The sequence below is a fragment of the Nuphar pumila genome, chromosome 1 (assembly GCF_984573655.1).
Source record: "Nuphar pumila chromosome 1, dmNupPumi1.hap1.1, whole genome shotgun sequence".
In the NCBI taxonomy this organism is placed as follows: domain Eukaryota; kingdom Viridiplantae; phylum Streptophyta; class Magnoliopsida; order Nymphaeales; family Nymphaeaceae; genus Nuphar; species Nuphar pumila.
In genome coordinates this window covers 70,906,187-70,922,069 of record NC_143249.1, presented here as the reverse complement: position 1 = coordinate 70,922,069, position 15,883 = coordinate 70,906,187, and the positions used below count along the sequence as shown (strand labels likewise).

Genomic DNA, 15,883 nt, shown 5'->3' with positions numbered 1-15,883 from the left:
CTCTAGTTGTGAGCCTATGACGATTGGTTTGTAGCATTAGATATTAGTGAGCTATCTTGTTAGATATGTTATGTGCATCGTGTTTTTTTGAAATTTAGTCAGCCATCAGATGTGTTATGCTCACTGAGTTTTCTTACAGTTTCAGTCAGCTTATCAGATGTATTATGCTCACCTAGTTTTTTTATGGTTAAGCCAACTTATTAGATGTATTATGCTCACTTGGTTTTCTTATGGTTTGAGCAAACTTATTAGATGTATTATACTTGTTTGGTTTTCTTGCAACTTCAATCAACTTGTTAGATATGTTATTCTCGCCTAGTTTTCTTACGTCTTTAGTCAGCTTCTCAGAGTTGACACAGGGTATCAAGAAAATACATTATGAGGTTTTGTGTAATGCATAAGAACTTAATTAAAAACAAGATACAATATATGTAGTCACTAAGAGTAACATATGTTCGCTCGGTTTTCTTATGGCTTAAGCTAGCTTGTCATATGTGAATAAGCCTGCACTAACCTCGTGAAAAGTTTCTAGGATAGTTAAGCTATGCTCCTGTCATATGGATCTAAGGGATCTGTTTCATACCTCGGGGCTTAGGGGACACTAGACTCTGATACTTGAGGTAGAGGTGGAGTTGCTGCAACATGCATAGTAATGCACTACGTTGACTTCAGGGGATGAATAAGGTCTCGAACTCTGGGTCTGAGAGAGAGGGATGCCTTGAAGAAGGATCTCAGACTCTAGTGCAAGTGTCTCGATGTCCTCCAAGGGTTAAAAGACATAAGCAAATGTATAAATGAACACCCTTGGATGGGCCAAAGATGCCCACAGTTTTGAAGGAGGTGTTGCCTCTTTGGTGTAAACAGGATCATAACAAAATTGTGTATGAACATATCATGTAATGCAAAACCAACTAAATAAAAAGATGAATAAAATATTCATGCATGTAGTTAGACTTGACATGAATCTGTGTATTCAGCGCATGGCGCACCTGAGGGTCAAACCCTGAGTTGGGCGAGTTGACTTCTTTTGGCTTATATTGGTGTTATGTTTTGCATAAAGAGTCGACTCCTGAGAATATAGAGTTAACTCCTCTCTTGTGTATATTATGTCATTCTTTGAGGGTCGACTCCCGGATGTTTCAGAGTCGACTCCTTATTTGTGTATAATGAATGATTTTGTTGAGTTGAGAGTCGACTCCTCTTATAATTTTGGATATTAGTATCGACTCATCTTCTATGATATATATTATGTTATGTTCTAAGGGTTGACTCTTGAGTTGGGAGAGTCAACTTCTCTTTGGTTTTAGCATTATGTTATGCTTTGAGAGTCGACCCTTGAGTTAGGTAGGTCAATTTTCTTTGGTTTATGCTTGGTATTATGTTCTAATCTGAAAGTTGACCCCAATGTTGGGTGAGTTGAGTCATTTTCATTTAGATTTGATGTTCTGTTCTCGACACCTAAGTTGGGTAGGTAGACTCCTCTTGGTTTATGTTGAGTGTTATGTTCTAAAGTTGAGAGTCAACCCATGTATTGTGTGAGTCAACTCCTTAATTGTTTATCAATGATTTTGTTGAGTTGAGAGTTGACTCCTCTTTAAGTCATAGATATTATGTCTGGATTTGAGAGTCGACTCATGGGAATGCAGAGTTGTCTCTTCTTTTCTCTTTTATATTCAATTAGTTCAGTTGAGGGTCAACCCTTAGTTCAGCAGTGTTGACTCCTCTTGAATCTTTTTCATAGTGTGAGTTCTCTTGAAGTTCGATGCCTAATGAGTTTAGGATCAACATTCCTGTTTGGAAAATGGATTTTTGGCTACGTAGCTTTTTAAACTAAATTGATCTCGTGTCACTACTCATTAACGCTAGTGTTGAGTAGTTGGATCACACTGTGACTGCAGTTTATCTCATCCCACTATTTGAATCAATTTCCAGGAAATGACTTAGTTGAATGAATCGGCGAGGAGCATTGAGCTCGATGGACTTGATGGCAAACTTGGCACAGGAGCCGATTCATGATCTAAGATCCAATTGGATCTCGACATGCACGAAAGCTATCAAAATGTAGGTGAGTCCAAACAGGACTCTGGAAAATAGAAATTTGGGACCCAAACACTCTGATTTGACAGAAGTGGTCAAAATGAGAAAGTTGTGTGACGCGCACACCTTTCTAACAGATCTGAGTGCACAAGAATCAGATCTGATCTGCCCGATCCATGAACGTGGGACTGGACCAGTAAGACTGGTCTTCGACAGTCTGGCTGAACTCGGTAGGCAGTTTGTTTGAGAGGGGTTTTGAGCCCTCTGATGATAGAGTTTCGGAAAACTCTGAACATAAGATTTCAAGGTTAGACCGAGACCTTTCCAGAAAGTCAAAGTTTGAATTTTTCGGCTATTCCTACGGGTATCTACGAATTTTTGAAGTCTAGATATGGCTTGTTCTAACTGTTGTAAAATGAGGAATATGGTTTCAAGCATGCAATAAATTAATGCTGAGTTTTGAACATTCAGGAGATCGAATCATGCAAAACTCCAAATAACAATAATAACTAATAAGATGTTATCTAAACAGATCAGGTTTCAGATTTATGGATCATGCAAAGAATATCAGGATGTTCAGAAAATACGAAAACCTATTCAAGAAACTATAATAGGATTTCTTTTACTCACGGATTTTTTGCAGACTCAAAAAGAACGAAACTTTTGAGCCACTTCAGGAATGATTCACCAAAAACCTTAAACATGAAAGTTATAGACCCACGTCTTAACTTTCCAAAGAACTGAGCCAATCACGATTTCATGTAGAGGATAGGAAAACAACCAGCAAATATGGAACACTGTCAGGAGTGTTCGGTATTGGACAAGGTACAAAAGAGTTCTGTCCGTCCAAAACTTCATAATGTTTTTTAAGGATGCAGATGGTTGAATCATGCAAAGGCATTAACAACAAGATTGTAGATCGGTGTTTTAGATTTTCTGAAAGCTAAAGAAAACCTGAATCCGATTAGTATCCAGGCCGATACGATCAATTTACTAAAGTCATCTTAGATAACTCAAAAATAGGATAACTCGTTTCTCAATAGAAACAGAGTGTAAGCAACCCACAACGAGCAGGATTATAAAACAAACTTTGAGAACATCCAATAACATAAAAATCTCAGAACATTCATTCAATCAATCATAAACAAGTTTCTTGTAGATTACAATCATCACGAACAATAATAGAATAGCATAAAGATAATGGAACTCAAAAAAATGCTAAACACAAGAAAAACAAGAGTAGAGTTTGTTTATGTCCTTTGCAGCTACGAAACAAAAACAAGCTTGGCTTCAATGGTAGACCACAATCAGCCTGATATCTCCCATGTCTCAAACACCAGTACCAAGGTTTCCAAACCTTGATCACACGACCAGCAACACCCTCACATGCATAAAGGCACAAGGCTTTGCATCACCTTCTTCCTTGATGCCGTAAGTAGACAACTTGTTAGGGACTTTAGCGGCTTAACCGAGCCGAATCAAGCCAAATGGTAAACAGAAAACTCGTAGAGCAGGACCTTAGCTTTTTAGTATGATAAAAATCATGCAATTTAGACCCATGTCTAGAGAGATACAGTCAAAATACATGAACTGTGTTCACCCTTTAAATAACCTCTTCCCATCTCTCATCATCATTTCAAATTTTCTTCACCAAAAAGTAGCAAAAGACCCTTCCACCATTTTTCTACTGGGATTGAAGGGGCTCAAAAGGAGCAAGGATTCTCATTGGCCATGCGAGAGGCAGCCTCCCTTGAGGCCAATGAGGGAGCTTTTTTCAAACAAGCCTCACAACTCATTGCACCTCAAGTTGGCCCAATAACACAACACACTTTTGAATTAATTGTACCAGTTGGGTGGCACCTCAATTACGCCCAGTGAGGATGAGTTGATGGGGCTGGTCAAGGAAAGCTTGAATATCATTGACCTAAGTCCATATTGGTCCAGCTCTAGGGCACCAATATGGATCCAGGTGGTGGTATTGAATCTTGTTATAAGATCCAATACTCAAACTAGATCTTTACACACATATTACTTTGGATCCAACATCAAAATTATAAAAAATAAAAATAAAACTATCTAATTACCCTGTACACCTTCTAGTGCCACAAAAAGATCCTACAAGGCACTAGAACTATCCGGATCCATAGAATTCGATACCTAAAAATTAAAAATAAATAAAAAATTACATAAAATAAAGTCTGAAGACAAAAATGTCCTAAATATGATTCCAGGCAGAATGCCATGGAATCCAAAATATCCAAGCAAATGGTGACGGGCATTGGCTAAGCTGTGGATCCACTTGGATAAGGGATGTCCTGCAAGCGAGTGGATTGCCTCGGTAGCAATGCTGGGGTCTGAGGAGTTTCATTGGGATCCAACTCAGCTTTGAAACTCTGATCATCTGGATGCTCTGCATCACTTTTGAACGTGGACCTGAGACTCTTTCTCATGTTATGAGAACTTTGTATATGGATGTAAATAATGATAAACATTTTGTGAAATGAATCACTATTATGTTTTGCATAAGTGTGCAAAATTGTCTTTCGAGATTTTGGATCTTGGTTTGAAATTTGTGTTTCAAAAAAGGATTTTAAAGGTAAAGCCTTCCGCTGTGTTTGCTTTCAACGAAAATCTTAAAATAGTATTTTACAAAAAAAAAAATCAAGGTTTTACACGAGGGTAGCCTCGGAGTTTTACACTTCCGGTGCAACGACCTTAGGTATGGCAGGCTGAGCCAATGTGACTAGGTCTTAGCCGGGTGCGTATCCTCTGGTTATAAATCCAAAATAAAGCATTAGCTGCGTGGGTGACCAGCAGCGTAAAGAAACAGACGAATCTAACTCCTAGCCAACAAAATGGGCACATCCTCGGACCACTGGCCCTTTGAAACCGTTTTTATCTATCATGCATCCACAAACTGAATGAACGACCCCGCCCACGCCCACGAACTTAGGGTCGGATCGCCTGATTCTTACCAGTTCTAATCGATTTTAAATAATGTGCCATCTCATTTACACCTTGGACATCGATTCTACAATGAGCCCATATGAGCCAAGCCTAGCCGCACACTTGCTCATGCAAAGGCTGGACGAGTCTATTTCGTGAGTTTGAATGAGCTCTTTACAGGACGAACATGAGTTGCTGGTCTCCGTTCCCAGCCCCACATGAAAGACAGCAAAATAAATTTTACCGATTTTTAAGGAGAAAAATACGAAAACTTCTAAAACAGTTTGAACATAAATTAAGATCAAGCATACCCATGTATCTAAAAGGGAAATACCCATACGCCAAATCCAGAAAAACAAGGTTACTCTGTAGATATTATAATTTTGCTGGATCATTTGATATTTCCCATCCGACTTGAGTCGATACTGGGTCTTGATTACGGTGATAATAGGATCCGCTCTTACCAAACCAGAGCAGTAATAATACCATTATATCCCCAAGCAGAAGAATCTCTTAAAATCGTGCAGTTTTTCACATACCGCGTCAGTGACAAAAATCTCATCCACTTTGTGCATTTTTCAAGTAGATCGACCGCTTGGATGAATTTACCATGGAATTATTTTGGGACACTCATGTTTCACATCTTGCAGCTTGGATGTGACAATTCATCGTTTACAGGTGCAGCCTAACCATTTTATTTGAAAGTACAGTTTAATATGTCTAAATGAATCGATCCAAAACATGGTAAATGAGGCATGACAAATCCATCAAAAATACCTACCAACATGTACTTGAAAGTGCACGAGGGGTAAAGACTTCACTCGTCCATACCAATTGTGTTATACCAAATGCTTATCATAATCACTATTATGAGAATAGAATTCCAAGATATGGAAACATATTTCATGCCTCTTCTGAATTGAGCCCACCTGAAAAGGAAAGCATGGCTCCAAAGATAAACGAGCAGAATAAAAGAGCATGTTTGGAGAAGAATCTGAACGAATGGATGTCTACTGAAAACACAGCCCAAAAAATTGGAAGAATTACAGGAAATTATTGGAAAAAAAACTGTAGTAAAAGTATCGTATTTTACAGGGAGAAATCGAGGGGTAAAGGGATTCCTCAGCTTACGATTTCTCCTCCTTTTTCTTCTTCGTCAATGATTCGTCGTGAACAAGGGCCCATCATTTGCGAAATCTCTCGACTTGGGCAGAGGGACGGCGAAACGTGCCGAGAAGTCTCCGTAGGCGTATTCGGCCTCCTGGTTGGGTCCCCCGTCGTCGAAGTTGAGAGCGTAGCTGAGCGGGTCGTACTGGTACCTCCCAAGGCGGTGCCGCCCGTTCCGATTGAACCTCCTGATGAACGTCTTCCACCTCGGCCCGGCGACGATCTCCGACCACTCCCTCATCCGCTTCAGTGCGTTCCAGCCCTTGACCCACCAGCTCTGGCTGTTCTGCGGCTCTGTCGCTGCCGTCTTCACCCTCTCCCACCATTCACCGCGGAAGCACGACGTGCTCCGAGAGGACCGCTCCGACGGGAAGTAGCTGAACCAGAAGCAGCCGCATCGACGCTGATAGAGCAGATCGGCCGATTCGTCCACATCAAGCCGGTGAGACGAATCGGGAATCTCTGACCCAGCAGCCATCTCGGCCAGGGAAGGTCTCGTCCTTCCGTAAAGGAACCGCAGCTAGATGCTTTCTTTAGCGGGAACGATCAGAAGGCACAAATCTTACGGCAGAAAAAACAAACAAAACCGATCTTCAACGAAAAGAAACGGGCTTCAAGCCGATCGAACGTCTCGCTGCAGATTTCTTCAAGAGAAATACCAAAGAGGAACGTCAATAGGAGGGCGATTGAAGAAAATTAAAGCATAAGGAACACTAGAAAGTCAATACACGAATCGTAACCCATTCTTCCCTTAATCTGACGATTCTGACGCATTTTTCAAAGAAGAAACTCGAAAACCAGATCTAAATAAAGATTACCTCAAGAAAAGTCCAAAGGACCTACGTCGTTTAGAGAGATATTATGGAGAAATACGGCATGAAATCCTGAAAAGAAAAACATAAAATCTACAACGACGAGATTGATTTTAACCATAGTCAAAATGAAATTTCGAAAGGAAAGACCGAAGAAATTATTCCACTGGAAAACCCAACCCTAACGCAAAATTAGAGGGGGATTACGCACAAAAGCGGCATAGAACCTTCAGAAATAGAATATTCAGGAAAGAACCCAAATTTACCACTAATCTGATGTCTCTTTTCAAGGAAAAACAAGATAACGATCGAATTACAGATCCTAAAACGAAGAAACGATAACAAGAAGGATAATTCCTTTTTTTTGCAGAGAAACCAGAGGGAGAATTCTTGAACGTCGTAACAAACGAGAAGGAACGAAACGCAAGAAACGCGTCAAAGAATAAAGGAACGACACAAAGAACGAGCGTACCGCCTCGATATGGAGACGCGGAGCGACGATCTCTTCTTCTTGGATCTCTCCACTTGCGGGTGACGATCGCAAAAGCAGGAAACGAGCGAGAGAGGACCCCACGAGGAAGGGATAAGGATGAAGGAAGCTTCCGAGCTTATCCTGCAGACCCTAGCCCTCACCTCACGGAGAGAGAGAGAGAGAGAGAGAGAGGCCCTTCCCTTCCGTGAAGGAGGACGGTGTGGGGGAGCCTCGGCCGCGGAGGCCCAGCGCGTTGGGCCTTTTATACCCAGCGGACCGCCGGGAAGGGCACGGTGACCTGAAACAGCGGGTTGCCAGTTGGTGGTGACCTGGATCCTTCAACGGTCTCCCTTCATTATTTATAGGCGTGCAAGGGGACGGATTCCGGACGGACCATATAAGAACTGAAACCGACCCGGAATACGTATAGGAGCAAGGAGATCCAGAGAGCTACAACAGTTTCTTGGCCTTGTGCACTAATACCAGAACCAGTGCTACCACATGAATTACTCATGTGGTCAGCCGGATCCTCTATCAAGCTGAAAGTCCATGCTCAAATCCCTTGGGTGCTTTGCCGGTTAAAGCATTATTTTAAGAGTGGTGGTGTGAGTTTTATAAAATAGATTTTTAAAATAATATTTTTAATAAAAACAGTACGAAAATCAGGCACCAAATAATAAAAATCAGCTCACATGAGTGGTGGAGTTCAGGCCAATCTCAGAGAATAAGAGAAACACTTTGTAATCCAAAGAAATTAAGCTATTCTTTATTGTCTTGAAAAAAAATTAATTAACTAAATGAGAGTGTGGTCCTTGCGGAGGGCTTAAACAAATAAAATTAAAGTGCCTTATTATAAACCCAAATTGAATTGAATTGAATAAAATAAAATAAAATAAAATAATAGCCTAAGTTAAAAAGAAAAAAAAAATGGTCTTTCGTGCTTGAGCTTCTTGTCCCTTCTTTGTCCTTCAGTGGTTGTGATCTCTCTTCTTTTTCTTCACCAATAAATTTTTTATTTTTTGAGGAATTCTGAGTGGGCTTAAGGGTTTTTTGAGGGAACCTTTTAGGGACCTTAGAGGGATCTTCGAAGGTACTTTTGAGGGCTCACTGCACGTCTAAACGCTTTTCTACAATAATCAAAAGACGAAACACAAAATAAAACACAAAAACTCATAGAAATTTAATGTTAGTTTTAGCCAAAAATCACAAAAATATAAATTAAGCTCACATGAAATAAACTAACTACATGTAACTAATCACTACACTAAAAGACAAAATAACAAAATAAACTAACTAACACGAACTAAAGTGTAACACATTAAAGATAATAAAAAAACTAACTAATAACAAACTGACTAAAAGGCAAAAACTAAAAACAACTAAATGAATTTTAACAAACTATATACTGTACGAATTTTCAGAATTAACAAATAAAAAAAAACCTGAAATAAATATTTAACCTAAACTATTCAATGATCAAATGACATAATAAAAGCAAAACCGACTATCTATTTCTATGTTAAGACGGTAATGGAGAACGAGCAAAGATCGGCTAGATATATTTCAAAAAAATGATAACCAAATTCTAATAACATAAATCAATTGACATAGGCTGACATGAATTAAATAAAGCTACAATTGACTAAATGAATTAAAAGTTGAAAGTAACCTACAACTTAAGCATTAATATTAACTATACTAGTTTGAGGCAACATGCTAATTGAAAGAAGACATAACTCGACTACCAAAATTATTTTAATTCTAATCTAAGCAATAAACTAAAAGCTACTAGAACTAAATAAACTACTGTCTAACTAAAAAAAATGACATAAATCAACGCTATGCTATGTGGCTGATTACAATAAAAAAAAATGCTACACTATATTTTTACCGATTTTTTTTTTCTAATCTAATAATTAATCTAACTAAGAAAAAGCTAATCTAATATTTAATGAAAACTTAATGGTATGTATTGAACAGTAAATGACTAACGTAGAATTAAATTTAAACAAAGAAACTAAGATTTACTTAACGCCATCTAGAAACATTTAGAAAAATGATACAAGAACTAAATCGGCTAATAGTAAAAAGACTATTTAAGTAATCTAGGAAATATCAAATAAAAAAAATGTAATGTGGCCTAACTCTAACTCAGATCTAACCTAAACTTAATTAAAAATCAAGAAAATATAAGACGCTATGTTAAATATACCGACTTGACTAAACTAACGTTATTCTATGCACAATCAAGAAAAATAACTAATCTAGATTAAGCAATATATATGTATATATATATATATATATATATATATATATATATATATATATATATATATATATATATATATATATATATATATATATATATTCTTTTTATATTTTATATTTTCAGATGTTGAATTTAAATTAATCTAATCTAAATATGATGAATATGTAATGATCAAACAAAACTACATGCAATGATATGATTTATGGTATGCAAAAACATAAATCTATGAAACTACAGAGAAAAAGGGGGAGAAGAAGCAAACTGTGCGATTTACCTCCGACGGATGGGTTGAGAAGAAAGATGACTTTTCCTCGAGCTACAGACGCCTCCTCGACGAATAAAGAACGAAATTGTCGGCAATGAAAGGGTTTAGAAGAAGAGAAGACAAGAAAGAAGAAATGAAGAACAAGAAAGGAACCGGTAGGAAGAGAGAAGAAAGAAGAGAGAGAAGCAGAAGAGGGGGAACATTTTTCTCAGAGGCAAAAATGTCTGATCTTGTTAAAAACATACTATTTATATTACAATTATTAGGTTTACACGATTTCTATGGAAGTTTGAATAGTTTTCAAAAACAAGTCTTCTCTAGAAAACATGTTTTTCAAAAAGCAAAACTTCTAAACTAACTAAAATTAATTAATTACTCCTAATCTAATTAAACTACAAGTTAGAAAAAATCCTAAACTAAACAAAACAATGAAAAACACACAACAAGCTTTGAAATGTGCAATTTTCTTATATCTTTTATTTTAAAGCGATTTCTTGAAACTAATGATAAAAATGATTTTTTAATACGATTTTTCAATGGATCATGCATAAAATAGTATGAATAAAATGAAAAATACATGCATGATCAAATTCTCTAATGCTTATCGTTTGCTAGTCCTCGAGCAAACTGAATCAAAAAAGCAAAAATAACAAACTAACCAAGACAAAAGCCTAACTCACTTTCGCAGGAATCATGGTTGCATTTAGCATATGCAATAAGCCCTTTAAACCCCTGAGTTACCTCAGTAGACGAGTAAGGTCTTGTGAGGGTTTGCAGTGATGCTACCCACAAACATCTCTGTCATGTATGCATAAAGGTTCAACTTCAAAAAACATTAGCCAGTTAAGGAGTTTGCTTTCACAATTATTTCATGCCATTATATTTTCAAAACATAATTAGAGCCTTTTACAGGCCACCACAGAAAAACTTTTTCTTTTGTTTTTCTAAAAATCATAATCATTTATGCTTTATTCTCAGAAAATCAAATATATACATGTCATTATTTACTTATTCTCACTCATATGCTTTCTGCATAAGTTTTTTCAATACTTATTCCTAAGCAGTGGACTTTTTCTTTCTTGCTCTTGACTTTTTTTTCTTTTTCCAGATTTTCAAATTTTTTTTCTTTTTGGTAAGCACTATTTTGAAATTTTAGTTTTTGTGACTCATGTAAAGAGCTTTGGGTCAGTGACTCCCAGGCCAGACGACCTTAGGGCATGAGATACAAAGTATCCCTCAAACTTAATTACTCGAGTCACTAGACCTTTAATTCTCATAGTTTTACGTATAGCTTGCTTCTTGTCATGTGCAATGTCAATATCTCTTAGGCTCTCTATAAAGTTCATGTAACGAGCTTTTGGGCCGGTGACTTACAAGCCAGATGGCTTTAGGGCACCAGGTGTAAACACCCCTCAGGCTCTACTTGCTTGAACCGAATAGGCCACATATATCAACTTAGACAAAGAAGTGATTTCCTTTGTCATCCTTTTCGACGTGAGAATCACTTCAACTTGTGTTTGAACCCAGCTACTAGGGAATACAAAGACATCAAACAACTAAACATATGCGCTTTTTCACTTTTGAGCTCTTATTTTCAATATCATTCATTTGCTTAGTTTTTCAAAAATAAAACTATGCATATTCATACTTATGATTCAAAATAAACTCTAAAATGCATCTATCATCATTTTTTTGAAATCCACATAAATAACCATGTTTTTCTAGTTCAATGTCAGAAAAAGTTTTTCGTGGGGCTTAAAAAAAATCTCTAAAAACATTAGATTATGTAAAGCATTCATATAAGGTCAAACTCATTCCTTAAAAGCCTATTTTTTATAAGTTTTCATCAATGTGCACGTAGACAAAAAAAATTGGGCGCAAAATTGGTTGTGCAAACTACACCCTCCCCCATGCTTGAATGACACTGTCCTTAGTGACACTCCCCCATGCTTGCATGAAATTATATGAATGCACATGAGAAACATAAAATATAGGAGGAAAGTTGTAAGGTCCATGGTTTATTTTGTGATAACATTACGTAAATTGTGTTGAGATCGATGGAATTTTGTGGTTTTGGCAATTTTTGTAATTTAGTCTACATTGAGATGCGGGTTAAATCATGTAATTTTACGTAAAAAGGCAATTGAGGGAAATCTAGAGCGAATTAACCCCCAAAATTTTTAGGGCAATTTTGGAATAGGTCTATGGTGATTTACCCCGAATTTGAGGTCCGAACGACAAAAAAACCTCGTCAGTGCATGTGAATTATGGAAGATCACTTAGAAATTTAGCGAGGGCCTAAACAAGACCTAATTCGTTCGAAACAAAGATTTCTTTGCTTGAGTAACTTTGTAATATCATTTACATTGATAATATAAAATAAAATTATTGCACATCATGGAAAAACACTTGAAATTTAGTTAAAAATAAAATTGCTATTATAGACAGTTTATTCTTTCATTGGTCAAGGTCGACCAAGGTCATATCCGTGCTTTCAGGAGGGCCTTGGGACGACCATGGCCATGAAACCAGCTGATCACGTTGACCAGCTGGGTTAGTGGCATCATTATAAGAGATTTTAGTAGCTCATAAAGGGAGGGCCACGATTGGCCCTACCCAAATTATTAAAAAGAAATTTTTTAATTAATCTAATTAATAATGTCATGTCATGGCTTGAAAGGAGATGACGTTTTGGCATAGAGGGGCGCCATTCCCTCTTGGGTTTGGCGTGGAACTTGAGTGCTTGCCTTGGGACTCAAGAGAGATCCCAAGGGCTCTTCCCAAGAGGGAAGAGCCATCATTAGATTAGAATGCATCTCATTGGATGCATGGGGTGGCAGCCCCATGGCAATCCTGTAAATACTAAAAAGCAATTTTGAATCCCCTAAAATGAATGGAAGGGCTGGGCAGCGGTGGAAAACCGTGTTCCACCCCAGCCCTACATCTTGGATGGGTGTTTTCCCACCCTCCATCTCAGCTCAGCCTACTTTAAAACCCTTTAGAAAAAGTCGAGCCCCCCATTAGAGGGGCGATTTTTCTAAAATCTCACTCTCTTCTCTCTCATTCTCTCTCCCACTCTCCTCTCTCACTTTCTTCTTCCTCCAGCCGTGGGAGTGTCCCACCCTTGGCGTGAAGGTAGCTGCTTACCACCTCCATTTCCAGCTTTGAAGGTGAAGAATCATTCCATTTTGTTCATGTCGACAAATCGTGAAGCCGAGGATGCGAATGCACCTATGCGTGCATGCTCCTTTGGCGGATTTAGCAAAGCTAGCTTCTTTCCATGGTTTTTCTTTTTGTCATTTGTTTATCCTTGTTCATGTGTAAGAGTTTCTTTCCATTTCTTTTGCCAAATATTTTTGCCTTTGGTTGCATTGTGCATGCCATTTTCTTTTAAAGCATATTTTGTTAGTTTAACAATGACGTTTTCCAGCTTCTTTCCCTTCACATTTTTTTTATTTATTTTAGCTCCAGCCGTGTATGCCTATGGATGTCATAGCTAGGTTTTTAACGTGTTACCCTTGCTGGGGTGTACTGGACCGAGCTGGGCTCGTCCAGCATACACCCAGCTCCTTTAGCACCCTCTTGCAATGCATGCAAGCACAGCTGGTGTGCTGCAGCCGTCAACACCCCCCCTTGAAACGCTTGGCGCATTGGGTTCAACCCAGTCGCAACACGTTGGGACTGGTGCTGGAGCCATGCTTTTGGCTTGGGTCACGACGTGACCAGGCCCTATTAGATGTGGGAAAGCCCCTGATCCCTCTGGCGATCGTTTCCCCTTTTTCTTGTTTTTGTTGCTTCTTATTTTTTTTTTTGGTTCGTGGTTGGCGCATTTGGGTTACCCAAATGGTTGGCAGGATAGGGCCGACCTATGACAGGCGCCCAACCCACCTTGTTGCAGCTGGTTTGAGCCCTAGGCTCCAGCTCGTGACTGTGGATAGTCACACGGTCTGGTCTAGTGGACCAGACCCATCAACCAACCTACTTACCCCACATTTGGAGTTGGGCGCCATGCGGATGGACCGCGCCCAACCTTAGGCACCCAATGTCCTTCTTGTTTTCTTTTGTAGCTGGGTTTGGGTTGAGGTACCGGTCTGAACCCATGGGTTCAGACCAATACTACAGCCCGTTTGGGACGGCTGGTTTATGAGCCTAGACCCAGCCCGGGCTTGGCACTTGGTGCCAGCCCAGTTTCTCCTTTGTTGGAGCCGGGTGGAGCCACTTGGTGCTGAGCACCCAGGTCCTTTTCTTCTCGGCTAATCTCCTTGCATTCAGGTCTGGACTAAACGTTCAGACCTGATGGTGTTGGCAGCTCGGGCGTGGCACATGGTGCCAGCCTTGGTTTGCCCATTGTCGGGGCCGGGTGCCAGCCGCGTGGGGCTGGGCACCCAGGCCACGTGTGGCACCCTCCTTTTGGTCCAGGTTTGAACCAAATGTTCAAACCTGGGTACGTGGTGACAACGTGGTCCGGTCACTTGGACCAGACCCCCTGACCAACCCCATTAGTACCCAGTGTTGTAAGGTTAGCCGTGGCAGCCCCCTTTTGGCAGTTTGACCCAGTCCTAACTGAGCCGTTTCGGCAGCCTGGTCTGAACCATGAGTCGGACCAGATCCTCCGGGTGCGCACAACAGTCTGGTCTGAGGACCAGACCTGCATTTTTAGGTGGGCCCGCTATGGCAGCAGGTCCGCGACCCCTTTGCCAGCGCCTTTGCAGCCCCGTAACCCCACCAATCGGCTGTCAATCCTTTTCCTTTTACGGCCAGCACAAACCTACTTCTAGCTGAACCTTAGTAGGTCCAAAATTCATGTTTTTGTCTTGCCCTGCACCCTTTCACGATTTGGTTAGAGTGTTTGGCATGCGTGCACATGCCTCAGGATGCACAAGTTTTAGATAACCTTATATATAGGTATATTCATATGAAAAATGGGTATATACGTATATGAATATACATGTAAAGGGTTGGGCATCGTTAAGTGAACCAGTATAAGTGTATATATATGCTGATAACTGTAAGCTTCGTATATATATATGTTAATGCACGTAATTGAGTGTTTCAGTGCGATCGAATGGACATGCGACACTCTTGTGTCCCGTCCAAGTGTTTCCTCAGATAATTTTACACTCCGAACTAGGTATGAGTTACTTAGTGTTACTTTACATTTGTCTTGTCAAATGGTTCGTTTTGGGTCCGCAGGTGCGGCACCCCGAACCGTGGAAAGCTAATGTAATACCCATTAGATGGGATATTTCCAGAATTCTCCTTTGACACGTATGTGTGTCGTACTGCGTAAGGAAATTACTCACATCGTGGAAATGTTAATGTTATTCCCATAAGTTGGGAATATCTCAGATTTCCACCATAACTCGTAAGTGTATTAAATCATGTATGATGGTCTTTCGTGTCGCGATTGCGTCTCTCCCTGCAAGAGCGACGATCCACCTTGGAAATGAGAATATAATTTCCATACGTATGAAAATATTGTTAAATTTAATCTTAACACTTAAGTACGCCAAATCATGAATTGTTACTACAAGAATAATTTCATGTTATGCAACATGCTAATGTTAATGATTTAGAGACAACTTCTTGAGTGATGAAAATTGATGAAATGTCATATGCATGAAACTGTATATTTGCTTGCACGTTTACTTGTCTCTCAGAAATGAAATCATATAATGCCTCTGTCCTTTATAATCGTGCAAATGATAGAAAGTATGTGGTACTATTACACCTTGCACGTGGCACATCCTGACACTGGTACTGAGTAGTGCGTACCTCGACTGGTACATTACTTGAGGCATTGGTAAGTGCACAAGATGCACTTACTTCATGAAATGAAAAGACTGAAACTTGAACACCATAGGGTATGAATGAATATGATGTGTTTTGGACTCAGTTGGAGTCTCTGGGCAATG

The 15,883-nt window shown here is 39.3% G+C and overlaps 2 protein-coding genes across 3 annotated transcripts in view; both read right to left on the bottom strand.

The window, feature by feature from the left end:
* LOC149848990 (uncharacterized) overlaps positions 1-5,899 on the bottom strand; it is an 81,170-nt gene extending 75,271 nt beyond the window's left edge. Inside the window, exon 1 of the mRNA XM_089998332.1 lies at positions 5,765-5,899. The gene's annotated coding sequence lies outside the window, so the exon portion shown is untranslated. The remainder of the gene's footprint in view (positions 1-5,764) is intronic.
* On the bottom strand, positions 5,885-7,740 carry LOC149848989 (uncharacterized). Of its 2 annotated transcripts, XM_089998323.1 has the most exons (3): positions 7,435-7,740; positions 6,115-6,794; positions 5,885-5,912 (listed from the first exon to the last, which is right to left on the bottom strand). In XM_089998323.1, the coding sequence occupies exon 2, from the start codon at positions 6,626-6,628 to the stop codon at positions 6,140-6,142; it is 489 nt and encodes a 162-aa protein (XP_089854449.1). In that variant the 5' UTR covers positions 6,629-6,794; positions 7,435-7,740; the 3' UTR covers positions 5,885-5,912; positions 6,115-6,139. The 2 variants fall into 2 exon arrangements, with proteins under 2 accessions (XP_089854449.1, XP_089854443.1); XM_089998317.1 differs by lacking the exon at positions 7,435-7,740 and adding an exon at positions 6,969-7,345 and having other exon boundaries at positions 5,885-6,794.
* Between the last annotated feature and the right edge of the window lie 8,143 nt (positions 7,741-15,883).